The sequence below is a fragment of the Dreissena polymorpha genome, chromosome 12 (assembly GCF_020536995.1).
Source record: "Dreissena polymorpha isolate Duluth1 chromosome 12, UMN_Dpol_1.0, whole genome shotgun sequence".
NCBI classification, from domain to species: domain Eukaryota; kingdom Metazoa; phylum Mollusca; class Bivalvia; order Myida; family Dreissenidae; genus Dreissena; species Dreissena polymorpha.
In genome coordinates, this window is record NC_068366.1 from 69,543,926 (window position 1) to 69,557,796 (window position 13,871).

The 13,871-nt window shown below is 42.2% G+C and overlaps 2 protein-coding genes across 2 annotated transcripts in view; both read right to left on the reverse strand.

Annotated features, from left to right (window-relative positions):
- Window positions 1-2,309: 2,309 nt before the first annotated feature.
- On the reverse strand, window positions 2,310-6,276 carry LOC127853226 (ninjurin-1-like). Its single transcript, XM_052387516.1, has 3 exons — window positions 6,082-6,276; window positions 5,578-5,669; window positions 2,310-3,058 (listed from the first exon to the last, which is right to left on the reverse strand). The coding sequence occupies exons 1-3, from the start codon at window positions 6,089-6,091 to the stop codon at window positions 2,546-2,548; spliced, it is 615 nt and encodes a 204-aa protein (XP_052243476.1). The 5' UTR covers window positions 6,092-6,276; the 3' UTR covers window positions 2,310-2,545.
- Window positions 6,277-6,887: 611 nt separating this feature from the next.
- The window catches only part of LOC127852707 (serine-rich adhesin for platelets-like), a gene marked incomplete at its 5' end in the record, with an annotated part of 13,207 nt that continues 6,223 nt past the window's right edge, over window positions 6,888-13,871 (reverse strand). Inside the window, 1 exon segment of the mRNA XM_052386659.1 lies at window positions 6,888-8,588. Coding sequence (XP_052242619.1) covers window positions 6,888-8,588 — 1,701 coding nt within the window.

A 13,871-nucleotide genomic window follows, 5' to 3' on the forward strand; every position in this document is an offset into this window, starting at 1 on the left:
ACATAAGCGTTGAAACGATATACACTTACTCTTATTTTCGTCCATGTCTTTATCGAAACTTAGTTTAAACCACACTATTTTATTGTATTTCTATCGAAATTTACATCTATGCATGATAAACACACACTCCGAAAACGACCTGCGTTCGTTCGTTTTAAACAAATAGTTTACTGTTAAAAACACCACGTCCGACATGTCCTTAAATTCCAAAGAGTTTAAATAAAACTATTGTGTTTCGTCACAGAAATGGCGTCACACGATGTACTACGTAATATATTGCGAAATATGGGGTTTCCTATTTTCGGTGCGCATAATGTGACGTCATTAAATGGGTTGAAGAAAGTAGTCCCGCTAGTATGGTATGGAATTGGAAACAGCGAGTAGCGTAATACGTGATTTTTTATTTGAACGATTGATACAACCTGTATTTTGTTAAAAGCATTAAACAGGTATATAATAAATCGCAATACTATGTTAAGGCTGTCATTATATGTTACACTATGTAACAGCAAATCGTCATTTTGCTGCATAAGTATTCCACGTAAATTGCAAACAATCCAAGCACTCTTAATATTCATAACATGGAGGACATGATAAGAATGCGGTACACATGGCAAATTATATAAAATTACACATGATTTAGATGCATATATGTGATTCGTGTAACATACATGATACATATATAGTATAATATATAACAATCATTAATTGATAAAAGTAATCATTCATGATTTTCAATCAAAGATATCATGATACGAAAGACTAGAATAAGCAAATGTGAACTATATACAATTTTGTACATGGCGAACATCATTCATCGAAATATAATTTGGTGATACAAGTAAATTAGCCAGTAACAAGAGCATTTGGTTATTACGGAATGCCGACTACAGTTTCAGGGTGCAGGATCAACGGGGTTTTCAGGGGTTTACACACGGAACACACGGACTGGAAAGAATGGTAACACACCGTTAAGACCTTTATTTCTGCAAGTATCTCACGTATTATTATTATAGAATAAATTGTTGAATACGTCTAAAATCGGTGCCAAAATTTCAAGTTGCGTGCTGCATAACTGTATACATGAATGCAGTATAGATCGAATGTTTGGCCAAGAACACCGTCACGGTGACGTGCTTATTGAATACAGTTATTGCCATAAGCGGCATAAAAACTGTTTTTATGCACTAGTTGAAATTCTTAAGAACTTTTTTAAGTTAATTGAAATAAAGCACCACTTACCGTTGTGTTTACATACATCAAATTTTCACTGGGAACCCAACAAAGTCACGTGATCATGCACCCTGGTAGTGCTGCAACAATACGCCAAAAAGCGTATTGCGATATATTGTCAGCTCAAAAACCCGTATTGCAATATATCGCAATATATTGCTTACTTGTACCAGAATTATAACTCGCCAATTACCCGATAATCCCGTATATTCCAGTTTAAAGCAAATTCTGGTAAATGTTTACTATAAAAATGCTCAAGAATAATACAAAACACAAACATTCACCAATTTTCTTAAATATCAAATACATTTTGGCATTTGTTACTATTTAAAGATGTGATGAAATAACTTCCAATTGGGCGGTTTTTTTCCCCACTGAACACGCGTAAATCGCCTGACGTGATGTTCCCGTTTTATACAACACAAATACACCCACACTTTGCACGCGACGTTCTACATGTCTGTATAATTTTCGCGCGCTTTTTATTGAGAAAAAGAATAAAGCACTTTTTAATGGTCGTGTTAGCATTACATTTCGGTAGCGTGTTTCCGAAATTCGGATTACAAATTTAATAATGCTCATTTCAGAATCGAACGAAACATTTAGTTGTGCGTAATTAATCCAACGATAATTCGTTTAAAAGCATAGAATGAATGCTCCCATGTAACAACGCTACTCTGTATAATAGACTTTTTACGTAACAATTTATTTTTACAAAATACCGCTTTGTTTTGTTTACCTTGATACAATGTATCATTATTTTGGATGGCTTTTCTGAACGAAATGTAGATGCATGTTTGCAAAATTTTCGTACCGGTATGACGAAAATCGTATCGCAATTCAATATGCGGATTGCGTATTGCGATATATACCGATATACCGGTATATTGTTGCAGCACTACACCCTGGTATGTTACGACTGATGCGCTAAAAATAGCGCGACCCATTGACAGCTAAGAATGAGACAGCGGATTATGGTTCAACGACAATCGAACTATCAGTGCATAAGGGAATGTTCATTGATAATTTAAGGTGCTTATCGACCACCTATAGGATTTTTGGTCAACAATAACATGCATTTTAAAACGCTTTTAATAAATTGTTACTTAAAATATAGGTATCGTTTCAAAAAGATAAATAAAATAATGCGTACATGTTTATTTTTATAATCAATAAAAAGTTTTTCAGTGAAAACTTTTCGCAGACGGAAAAATAAGCATACGTAGTAGTAGTAAAATCAGTATAAATAAAATATTCGTTGATAATGTCGCTATGCATATTTAACGCTGGAGTATAGCAAACAAGTTGCAATTTATTGAAACGTAGTGTTGTTCGCGGCGTGTCCAGTCCCAAACAAGCTCCCGCTTCCGCCCCCGCTTCCGTCTCCAGCTCCTTCATGTCGACCCCCTTCCACACCAAACCCCGTCACAAACACGTTTGAGACGATAATAAACAGCACAAGTACATTCCCAAATCTGTCCAGTCTGTTCGCAAGCAGCTTTCTCCCCTCGTCCTCTTTGTTGAGAATCAATGTCGACGGTACGGGGCCATTACCGGTAGGAGCGTCATATGCCGCACGTGTCGTCTTCTCCTCGAGGTTTTTCTCAATAGACCAGATGACGAGCATGCAGATTGTGAACAGGACCTGGAGAACTATTGATAGGCAGATGAATGAGAGGAGGAGGAGGAAGTAGTCGCCGCGAGGGGCGACGAGAAGCGCTTTCAGCTGTGAGACATTCGCCATCATGAGAGCGACGTCCATAAGCTGGTGAATGAAGTTACGTTTGCCCACGTATATGTTGGGCGCCGTCGCAACTGTCAGGTCCTATGGCATAAAAATATATAAAAATATATAATAAAACAGTTTATTAAGTTGTCCTCACCTACGAAAAAACAGTAAATCTCCTTATCGCAGTTAAACACTTAGAAGACTATGTCAATCTCTTGATTACAGTTATAAACCCGTTGTCAACCAAGCTCACAGTCACCCACATTAAATCCTGCGTCAACCCCACTCACAAAATCTTAAAGCCTTTGCCTTCACCCCTTAAATGTTTTTGCACCCTAACCTTACCGACCTTGAAGCCTTTGTCACCCCTACTCACTGTTACCCATCTAACAGCTTTGTCAACCCAACTCACTGTTACTAACATTTAAGCTTTGTCACCCTCACTAATAGTAACCTACCTAAAAGCCTTTGTAAAAAAAACATAAAAATTACCCACGTTTACGCCTGTGACAGCCTCCACTCAGAGTTACCCACCGTTAAACCCTTGCCATCCACACTCAGAGTTACCCAACGTTATGCCTTTTGTCATAACCACTCAGAGTTAACCACCGTCAAGCCTTTTTTATCACCACTCAGAGTTACCCACCGTTAAGCCTTTGTTATCACCACTCAGAGTTACCCACTGTTAAGCCTTTGTTATCACCACTCCGAGTTACCCACCGTTACGCCTTCTTTTATCACCACTCCTAAGTAACCCACCATTTGCCATCACATCTCAGAGTTACCAACCGTTAAGCTTTTTCATCACCACTCAGAGTTAAGCCTTTGTCATTCCCAGTCTGAGTTACCCACCGTTAAGCCTTTTTTCATTCCCACTCACTGTTATCCACCTTAAAGCCTTTGTCAAACCCACTCACCGTTACCCACCTTAAAATATTGTAACCCCACTCACTGTTACCCACCTTAAAGCCTGTGTCATCCACACTCACTGTTACTCACCCTAAAGCCTTTGTCAACCAAACTCACTGTTACCCACCTTAAAGCTTTTGTTATCCCTACTCACTGTTACCCACCTTAACGCCTTTGTCACCCCCACTCACTGTTACCCACCTTAAAGCCTTTGTCACCCCCACTCACTGTTACCCACCTTAAAGCCTTTGTCACCCCTACTCACTGTTACCCACCTTAAAGCCTTTGTCACCCCACTCACTATTACCAAACGTAAAGCCTTTGTCACCCCCACTCACTGTTTCCAACCCAAAAGCCTTTGTCACCCCCACTCACTGTTACCCACCTTAAAGCTTTGTCACTCCAACTCACTGTAACCCACCTATAAGCATTTGCAACCTCCATTCACATTAACCACCATAAAGCCTTGTCACATCTACTCACAGTTACCACATTCAAGCCTTCCCAGCACACGCATAGTTACCAGATTTGAAGCCTTTTTCATTCCTTTGTCAACCTCGTTCACATATACCAATTTTAAAGCCGTTGTCAACCTCGTTTACAGTCATCCACTTTAAAGCCTTCGTCAATCTCGCTTACAGTTATCCATTTTAAAGCCTTTGTTAACCTCGTTCACAGTTACCCACTTTAAAGCCTTCGTCAACCTCGATCACAGTTACCCATTTTAAAGCCTTTGTCAACCTCGTTCACAGTTACTCACTTTCAAGGCTTTGTCAAACTCGCTCACAGTTACTCACTTTAAAGCCATTATCAATCTCGCTCACAGTTACTAATTTCAAAGCCTTTATCAGCCTCGCTCACAGTTACCCTCTTTAAATCTATTGCCAACCTCACTTACAGTTTCCCACTTTAAAGCATTTATCAACCTTACAGTTACCGACTTTAAAGCCTGTATCAACCTCGCTCACAGTTACCCTCTTTACAGCCTTTGAAAACCTCGCTCACAGTTACCCTATTTAAAGCTATTGTCAACCTCGCTCACAATAACCATCTTTAAAGCAATTGTCAACCTCAATCACACTTACCCACTTTAAAGCCTTTATCCACCTCGCTCACAGTTACCCACTTTAAAGCCTTTATCAACATCGCTCACAGTTAACTACTTTAAAGCCTTTGTCAACCTCGTTCGCAGTTACCCACTTTAGAGCCTTCGTCAACCTCGCTCGTAGTTACCCTATTTAAAGCCTTTTTCAACCTCGTTCACAGTTACTCATTTAAAAGCCTGTATCAATGTCGCTCACAGTTATCCACTTTAAAGCTTTTATCAACCTAAGTTATCCATTTAAAGCCTTTATCAATCTCGCTCACAGTTACTCACTTTAAAACCTTTGTAAACCGCGTTCACAGTTACTCACTTTAAAGCCTTTATCCACCTCGCTCTCAGTTAATCACTTTAAAGCCTTTGCCAACCTCGCTCACTGTACTCACTTTAAAGCCTTTGTCAACCTCGCTCACTGTTACCCACTTTAAAACCTTTATCAACCTCGCTTACAGTTACCCATTTTTAAGCCTCTGTCACCGGACTCACAGTTACTTTCTTTAAAGCCTCTATCACCCCATTCACAGTTACTTACTTTAAAGCCTGTGTCATCCCACTCACAGTTACTTACTTTAAAGCCTTTGTAAACCACCTCACAAGGACCCACCTTAAAGCCTATATCGACCTCCTCTTCATCCATGCGTCTACCTTTCTCAACAACGTCGGCAACATCGGATTTATCCTGGCGCTTATTCTTATCTTTTGGGAAAAAAACTCAAATTATTTTTCATTAGTTATTGTTATTTCAAAGTTAATTATTGTATTTGGTGTATAGCAGATGAAACCGTTTTCATTTTGTTTAATAATGCACTGCATTGTATAGCACACAATTGCCGCTACGGTGAACATCAAGTCGGTTATTTTACAAACTCTTTAATCTCGTAAATCATTATAGAAATAATAATGTTAAGGAAATGAAGAACTCTGAATCGATCGGAAAGTTTTAATGTACGCACTCTTAAAAAACGGAACTAATTATTGCTATGAGCGCTTTGTATATTGTTGGTGTTATCAAAAATAGCAATTTTGAATAATTATTATCTTTAACTCTGTTATAAACTGCAAACATGATTTAGTATTAATACTTTTTATTTAATATATATATAGTTACCAGTGTCCATGATTTCTCCAATCTATCCAGTTCTTAAGAAAATAATACGATGTCGTTACATTATATTGATGCCAAGCGGAACAAAATACGCGTCAAAACAAATATGGATGACATAAGTTTCCAAACATTCTGTTAAGATATAGGCTGTCTCCCAGTTTCAAACATTTAATATAAGGCGATGAGGTAATACGCCTCGGGAAATCTAAGTCAAAGCAAACAAAAGATAACCTAGAAGTCTTTTTGCGCATTAGATATTTGTCGTCTTATCTTGAAAACGTGACATACGTTGAACAGTTGACTGCGCGGTCTTTGACGATAACTTGGTTATCTTGGGTAACTATATTACTATATAAATAATGACGAGATGTATTATCTTATGTAGAACCAAAAATGGTTTATAACGATGAAATTATGTATTACACACTTTAAATGTTTAAATCAGTTATAGTCTTGTATTGCCTATGTTGTTCGCGATATGAATGCGAGTGGTTTCCTCGGAATATACGTTGTAAATGTATACATGTACACCTAAACGCTCTTACAACGCAACGTTATATGTATTTCTCGATATTTTACCGGACATATTTACAAATATTAACAAATTAATCATTTTAATAGTGTCTAGCTTTTTCGTTCGAATCGTTTTGAGGAAGATATAATTGAAAGAACCATATCACTTAAATAATAAAAATTCAGAAAACATCTTCAAACAGTTAATTGCAATGAACCTGCAGAAACTAAATATCCGTTTTGAATGATTATTATGTCATGTATGCCAACTCAACGCTGATGACATGTCGACGCAGTTATCTTATAGAAAACACGTAAACCTTGAAAAATACCGCTGGGCTGTCTGAAGAATACCGCTGGGCTGTCTGAAGAATACCGCTGGGCTGTCTGAAGAATACCGCTGGGCTGTCTGAAGAATACCGCTGTTCTGTCTGAAGAATACCGCTGTGCTGTCTGAAGTATACCGCTGGGCTATCTGAAGAATACCACTGGGCTAACTGAAGAATACCGCTTGGCTGTCTGGAATACCGCTGGGCTGTCTGAAAAAACGCTGTTCTGTCTGAAGAATACCGCTGTACTGTCTGAAGAATACCGCTGGGCTGTTTGAAGAATACCGCTGTGCTGTCTGACGAATACCGCCGGGCTGTCTGAAGAATACCACTGGGCTGTCTGAAGAATACCACTGTGCTGTCTGAAGAAAACCGCTGTGCTGTCTGAAGAATACCGCTAGGCTGTCTGAAGAATACCGCTGTGCTGTCTGAAGAATACCGCTGGGCTGTTTGAAGAATACCGCTGTGCTGTCTGAAGCATACCGCCGTGCTGTCTGAAAAATACCGCTGTGCTGTCTGAAGAATACCGCTGAGCTGTCTGAAGAATACCACTGTGCTGTCTGAAAAATACCGCTGGGCTGTTTGAAAAATACCGCTGTGCTGTCTGAAGAATACCGCTGGGCTGTTTGAAGAATACCACTGTGCTGTCTGAAGAATACCGCTGTGCTGTTTGAAAAATACCGCTGGGCTGTTTGAAGAATACCGCTGGGCTGTCTGAAGAATACCGCTGTGCTGTCTGAAGAATACCGCTGTGCTGTCTGAAGAATACCTCTGGGCTGTTTGAAGAATACCGATGGGTTGTCTGAAGAACGCTGGGCTGTCTGCAGCATACCGCTGTGCTGTTTGAAGAATACCGCTGTGCTGTCTGAAGAATACCGCTGGGCTGTTTGAAGAACGCTGTGCTGTCTGAAGAATACCGCTGTGCTGTCTGAAGAATACCGCTGTGCTGTCTGAAGAAAACCGCTGGGCTGTCTGAAGAACGCTGTGCTGTATGAAGAATACCGCTGTGCTGTCTGAAAAATACCGCTGTGATGTCTGAACAACGCTGTGCTGTCTGAAGAATACCGCTGTGCTGTCTGAAGAATACCGCTGAACTTTCTGAAGAATACCTCTGTGCTGTCTGAAGAATACCGCTGGACTGTTTGAACAATTACGCTGGGCTGTCTGAAGAACGCTGGGCTGTCTGGAGAATACCGCTGTGCTGTCTGAATAAAACCGCTGTGCTGTCTGAAGAATACCGCTGGGCTGTTTAAAAAATAGCGTTGGGCTGTCTGAAGAATACCGCTTTGCTGTCTGAAGAAAACTGCTGTGCTGTCTGAAGAATACCGCTGTGCTGTCTGAAGAATACCGCTGTGCTGTCTGAAGAATACCGTTGTGCTGTATGAAGAATACCGCTGTGCTGTCTGAAGAATACCGCTTTGCTGTCTGAAGAATACACGCTGTGCTGTCTGAAGAATACCGCTGTGCTGTCTGAAAAATACCGCTGTGCTGTCTGAAGAATACCGCTGTGCTGTCTGAAGAATACCGCTGTGCTGTCTGAAGAATACCGCTGTGCTGTCTGAAAAATACCGCTGTGCTTTCTGAAGAATACCGCTGTGTTGTCTGAAGAATACCGCTGTGTTGTCTGAAGAACAGCGCTGGGCTGTCTGAAGAATACCGCTGTGCTGTCTGAAGAATACCGCTGTGCTGTCTGAAGAATACCGCTGTGCTGTCTTAAGAATACCGCTGGGCTGTAAATCCGTTTCCGAACACGGTCCGTTAAAGTTCTCGTAAGCTTCAAAGGCAGGTAGTGAATTAGATCCCACGTAGCAGAAGCAGCAGCAGCAGCAGTAGCAGCAGAAAGGAAAAAGTGAAGCAGCAGCAGTAGCAGTATTATTATTATTATTATTATTATTATTATTATTATTATTATTATTATTATTATTATTATATTATTATTATTATTATTATTATTATTATTATTATTAGTAGTAGTAGTAGTAGTAGTAGTAGTAGTTGTAGTAGTAGTAGTAGTAGTAGTAGTAGCAGTAGCAGCAGCAGCAGTAGCATCAGTAGAAGCAGTAGTAGTAGCAGTAGCAGCAGTAGCAGGAGTAAAAGCAGTAGCAGCAGTAGCAGGAGTAGCAGTAGTAACAGTAGTAGCAAAAGTAGGAACAGTAGTAGTAGTAGTAGTAGTAGTAGAAGTAGTAGTAGTCGTAGTAGTAGTAGTAGTAGTAGAAGTAGTAGTAGTAGTAGTAACAGTAGTAGTAGTAGCAGTAGTAGTAATAGTAGTAGTAGCAGTAGTAGTAGTAGTAGTAGTAGTAGTAGTAGTAGTAGTAGTAGTAGTAGTAGTAGTAGTAGTAGTAGTAGCAGCAGCAGCAGCAGCAGCAGCAGCAGCAGCAGCAGCAGCAGCAGTAGTAGTAGTAGTAGTAGTAGTAGTAGTAGTAGTAGTAGTAGAAGCAGTAGTAGTCGAAGCGGTAGTGTTAGTGATATTGGTAGTAGTGGTATTGGTAGTGGGACTGGTGGTAGTGGTAGTAGTAGTTGTAGTAGTAGCAGAATCAGGAGTAGTGGCTGCAGTAGAAGCAATAGCAGCAGCAGCAGCAGTAGCAGTATCAGCAGTAGCGACAGAAGCAGCAGCAGAATCAGTATTAGTAGTTGTAGTAGTAGTAGTAGTAGTAGTAGCTGCAGTAGAAGCAGAAGCGGCAGCATCAGTAGCAACAGTAGCAGCAGTAGCAGTAGGAATATCAGCAGTAGCGGCAGTAGCAGCAGCAGAAGTAGTATTAGTAGTTGTTGTAGTAGTAGTAGTAGCTGCAGTAGAAGCAGTAGCCGCATTAGCAGCAGCATCAGTATCATCAGCAGGAGTAGCAGCAGCAGAAGCAGCAGTAGCAGCAGCAGCAGTAGTAGCAGCAGTAGTAGCAGCAGCAGTAGCAGCAGTAGCAGCAGTAGCAGCAGTAGCAGTAGTTACAATATTACTAGTTGTTGTAGTAGAAGTATTAGTAGCTGCAGTAGAAGCAGTAACAGCAGCATCAGTAGCAACAGTAGCAGCAGTAGCAGTAGCAGTATCAGCAGTAGCGACAGTAGCAGCAGCAGCAGCAGTATACGAAGTTGTTGTAGTAGTAGTGGTAGTAGTAGCTGCAGTAGAAGTAGAAGCAGCAGTAGCAGCAGCAGCAGTAGCAGCAGCAGCAGTAGCAGTAGTAGTAGTTGTAGTAGTAGTAGTAGTAGCTGCAGTAGAAGCAGTAGCAGCATAAGCAGCATAAGCAGCAGCAGCATTAGCAGCAGTAGCAGCAGTAGCAGCAGTAGCAGCTGTAGCAGCAGTAGCAGCAGTAGCGGCAGTAGCAGTAGTAACAATATAGGTAGTTGTTGTAGTAGTAGTAGCAGTAGCTGCAGTAAAAGCAGTAACAGCAGCATCAGTAGCAACAGTAGCAGCAGTAGCAGTAGCAGTTTCAGCAGAAGCGGCAGTAGCAGTATTAGTAGTTGTAGTAGTAATAGTAGTAGTAGCTACAGTAGAAGCAGAAGCGGCAGCATCAGTAGCAACAGTAGTAGCAGTAGCAGTAGGAGTATCAGCAGTAGCGGCAGCAGCAGCAGCAGAAGTAGTATTAGTAGTTGTTGTAGTAGTAGTAGTAGTTGCAGTAGAAGCAGTAGCCGCATTATCAGCAGCATCAGTATCATCAGCAGGAGTAGCAGCAGCAGCAGCAGTAGCAGCAGCAGCAGTAGTAGCTGCAGCAGTAGCAGCAGTAGCAGTAGTTACAATATTACTAGTTGTTGTAGTAGAAGTAGTAGTAGCTGCAGTAGAAGCAGTAACAGCAGCATCAGTAGCAACAGTAGCAGCAGTAGCAGTAGCAGTATCAGCAGTAGCGGCAGAAGCAGCAGCAGCAGCAGTATTAGAAGTTGTTGTAGTAGTAGTAGTAGCTGCAGTAGAAGTAGAAGCAGCAGTAGCAGCAGCAGCAGTAGCAGCAGCAGCAGAAGCAGTAGTAGTAGTTGTTGTAGTAGTAGTAGTAGCTGCAGTAGAAGCAGTAGCAGCATAAGCAGCAGCATCAGTATCAGCAGCAGGAGTAGCAGCAGCAGCAGCAGTAGCAGCAGTAGCAACAGGAGCAGCAGTAGCAGCAGCAGCAGTAGCAGCAGTAGCAGCAGTAGCAGCAGTAGCAGCTGTAGCAGCAGTAGCAGCAGTAGCGGCAGTAGCAGTAGTAACAATATTGGTAGTTGTTGTAGTAGTAGTAGTAGTAGCTGCAGTAAAAGCAGTAACAGCAGCATCAGTAGCAACAGTATCAGCAGTAGCAGTATCAGCAGTAGCGGCAGTAGCAGCAGCAGTAGCAGTATTAGTAGTTGTAGTAGAATAAGTAGTAGCTGCAGTAGAAGCAGAAGCAGCAGTAGCAGCAGCATCAGTAGCAGCAGCAGCAGTAGCAGTAGTAGAAGTTGTTGTAGTAGTAGTAGTAGCTGCAGTAGTAGTAGCTGCAGTAGAAGCAGTAGCAGCATTAGCAGCAGCATCAGTTTCAGCAGCAGGATTAGCAGCAGCAGCAGCAGCAGTAGCAGCAGTAGCAGCAGTAGCAGCAGTTGCAGCAGTAGCAGCAGCAGCAGTAGCAGCAACAGTAGCAGCAGAAACAGCAGTAGCAGGAGTAGCAGTAGTAACAGTATTAGTAGTTGTTGTAGGAGTAGTAGTAGTAGCTGCAGTAGAAGCAGTAACAGCAGCATCATTAGCAGCAGCAGCAGTAGTAGCAGCGTAATAGAAGCAGAAGCAGCAGCTGCAGCAGTAGTAGCAGAAGTAGCAGCAGTACCAGTAGTAAAAGTATAAGTAGTTGTAGTAGTAGTAGAAGAAGCTGCTGTATAAGCAGTAGCAGCAGCATCAGTAGCAGCAGCAGCAGCAGCAGCAGTAGCAGCAGTAGCAGCACAAGTAGCAGTAGCAGCAGTAGCAGGAGTAACAGGAGTAGCAGCAGTAGGAGGAGTAGCAGCAGAAGCAGCAGTAGCAGTAGTAGCAGAAGTAGCTGCAGTAGTAGTAGCAGCAGCAGCAGTAGCAGCAGTAGCAGGAGTAGCAGTAGTAACAGTATAAGTAGTTGTAGTAGTATTAGTAGTAGTAGTAGTAGTAGTAGTAGCTGCAGTAGAAGCAGTTACAGAAGCATCAGTAGCAACAGTAGCAGCAGTAGCAGTATCAGCAGTAGCGGCAGTGGCAGTGGCAGCAGCAGTTGCATTATTCGTAGTTGTAGAAGAAGTAGTAGTAGCTGCAGTAGAAGCAGAAGCAGCAGTAGCAGCATCATCAGCAGCAGCAGCAGTATCAGCAGCAGCAGCAGTAGCAGCAGCAGCAGTAGAAACAGTAGCAGCAGTAGCGGCAGTAGCAGAAGTAACAATATTAGTAGTTGTAGTGGTAGTAGTAGTAGTAGCTGCAGTAAGAGCAGTAACAGCAGCATCAGTAGCAACAGTAGCAGCCGTAGCAGAAGCAGTATCAGCAGTAGCGGCAGTAGCAGTAGTAACAGTATTAGTAGTTGTTGTACTAGTAGTAGCAACTGCAGTAGAAGCAGTAGCAGCAGCATCAGTAGCAACAGCAGAAGCAACAGCAGCATCAGTAGCAGCAACAGCAGTAGCAGCAATAGCAGCAGTAGTAGCAATTAAAGTAGTAACAGCAGAAGCAGCAGTAGAAGGAGTAGCAGCAGTAGCAGTAGTTGCAGAAGTAGCTGCAGTAGTAGTAGCAGCAGCAGTAGCAGCATCAGCAGCAGTAGCAGCAGTAGCAGGAGTAGGCGTTGTAACAGTATTAGTAGTTGTTGTAGTAGGAGTAGTAGTAGCTGCAGTAGAAGCAGTAACAGCAGCATCAGTAGCAACAGCAGCAGCAGTAGCAGTATCAGCAGTAGCAGCAGTAGCAGTATTAGTAGTTGTAGTAGTAGTAGTAATAGCTGCAGTAGCCGCAGTAGCAGCAATAGCAGTAGTAACAATATTAGTAGTTGTAGTAGTAGTAGCTGCAGTAGAAGCAGTAACAGCAGCATCAGTAGCATCAGTAGCAGTAGCAGTATAAGCAATAGCGGCAGTAGCAGCAGTAGCAGCAGCAGCTGCAGTATTATTAGTTGTAGTAGTAGTTGTAGTAGTAGCTGCATTAGAAGCAGAAGCATCAGTAGCAGCAGCATCAGTAGCAGCTGCAGCAGTAGCAACAGTAGCAGTAGTAGAAGTTGTTGTTGTAGTAATAGTAGCTGCAGTAGAAGCAGTAGCAGCATTAGCAGCAGCATCAGTATCAGCAGCAGGAGTAGCAGCAGCAGCAGCAGCAGTAGCAACAGTAGCAGCAGTAAAAGCAGTAGCAGCAGCAGCAGCAGTAGCAGCAGCAGCAGTAGCAGCAGTAGCAGCAGAAGAAGCAGTAGCAGCAGTAGCAGCAGTAGCAGCAGTAGCAGGACTAGCAGTAGAAGCAGTACTTACAGTATTAGTAGTTGTTGTAGTAGTAGTAGTAGAAGCTGCAGCAGAAGCAGTAACAGCAGCATCATTAGCAGAAGCAGCAGCGTAGTAGCAATAGTAACAGCAGCTGAAGCAGTAGTAGCAGCAGTAACAGCAGTAGCAGTAGTAACAGTATTAGTAGTTGTTGTAGTAGTAGTAGTAGCTGCAGTAGAAGCAGTAGCAACAGTATCAATAGCAGCAGCAGCAGTAGCAGCAGCAGCAGTAGCAGCAACGGCAGAAGCAGCAGTAGCAGCAGTAGTAGCAGCAGTAGCAGGAGTAACAGCAGTAGCAGCAGTAGAAGGAGTAGCAGCAGTAGCAGTAGTAGCAAAAGTAGCTGCAGTAGTAGTAGCAGCAGCAGCAGTAGCAGCAGTAACAGCAGTAGCATGAGTAGCAGTAGTAACAGTATTAGTAGTTGTAGTAGTAGTAGTAGTAGCTGCAGTAGAAGCAGCAGTAACAGCAGCATCAGTAGCAACAGTAGCAGCAGTAACAAAAGCAGTATCAGCAGAAGCAGCAGTAGCAGCAGCAGTAGCAGTATTTTTAGTTGTAGTCGTATTAGTAGTAGCTAATGTA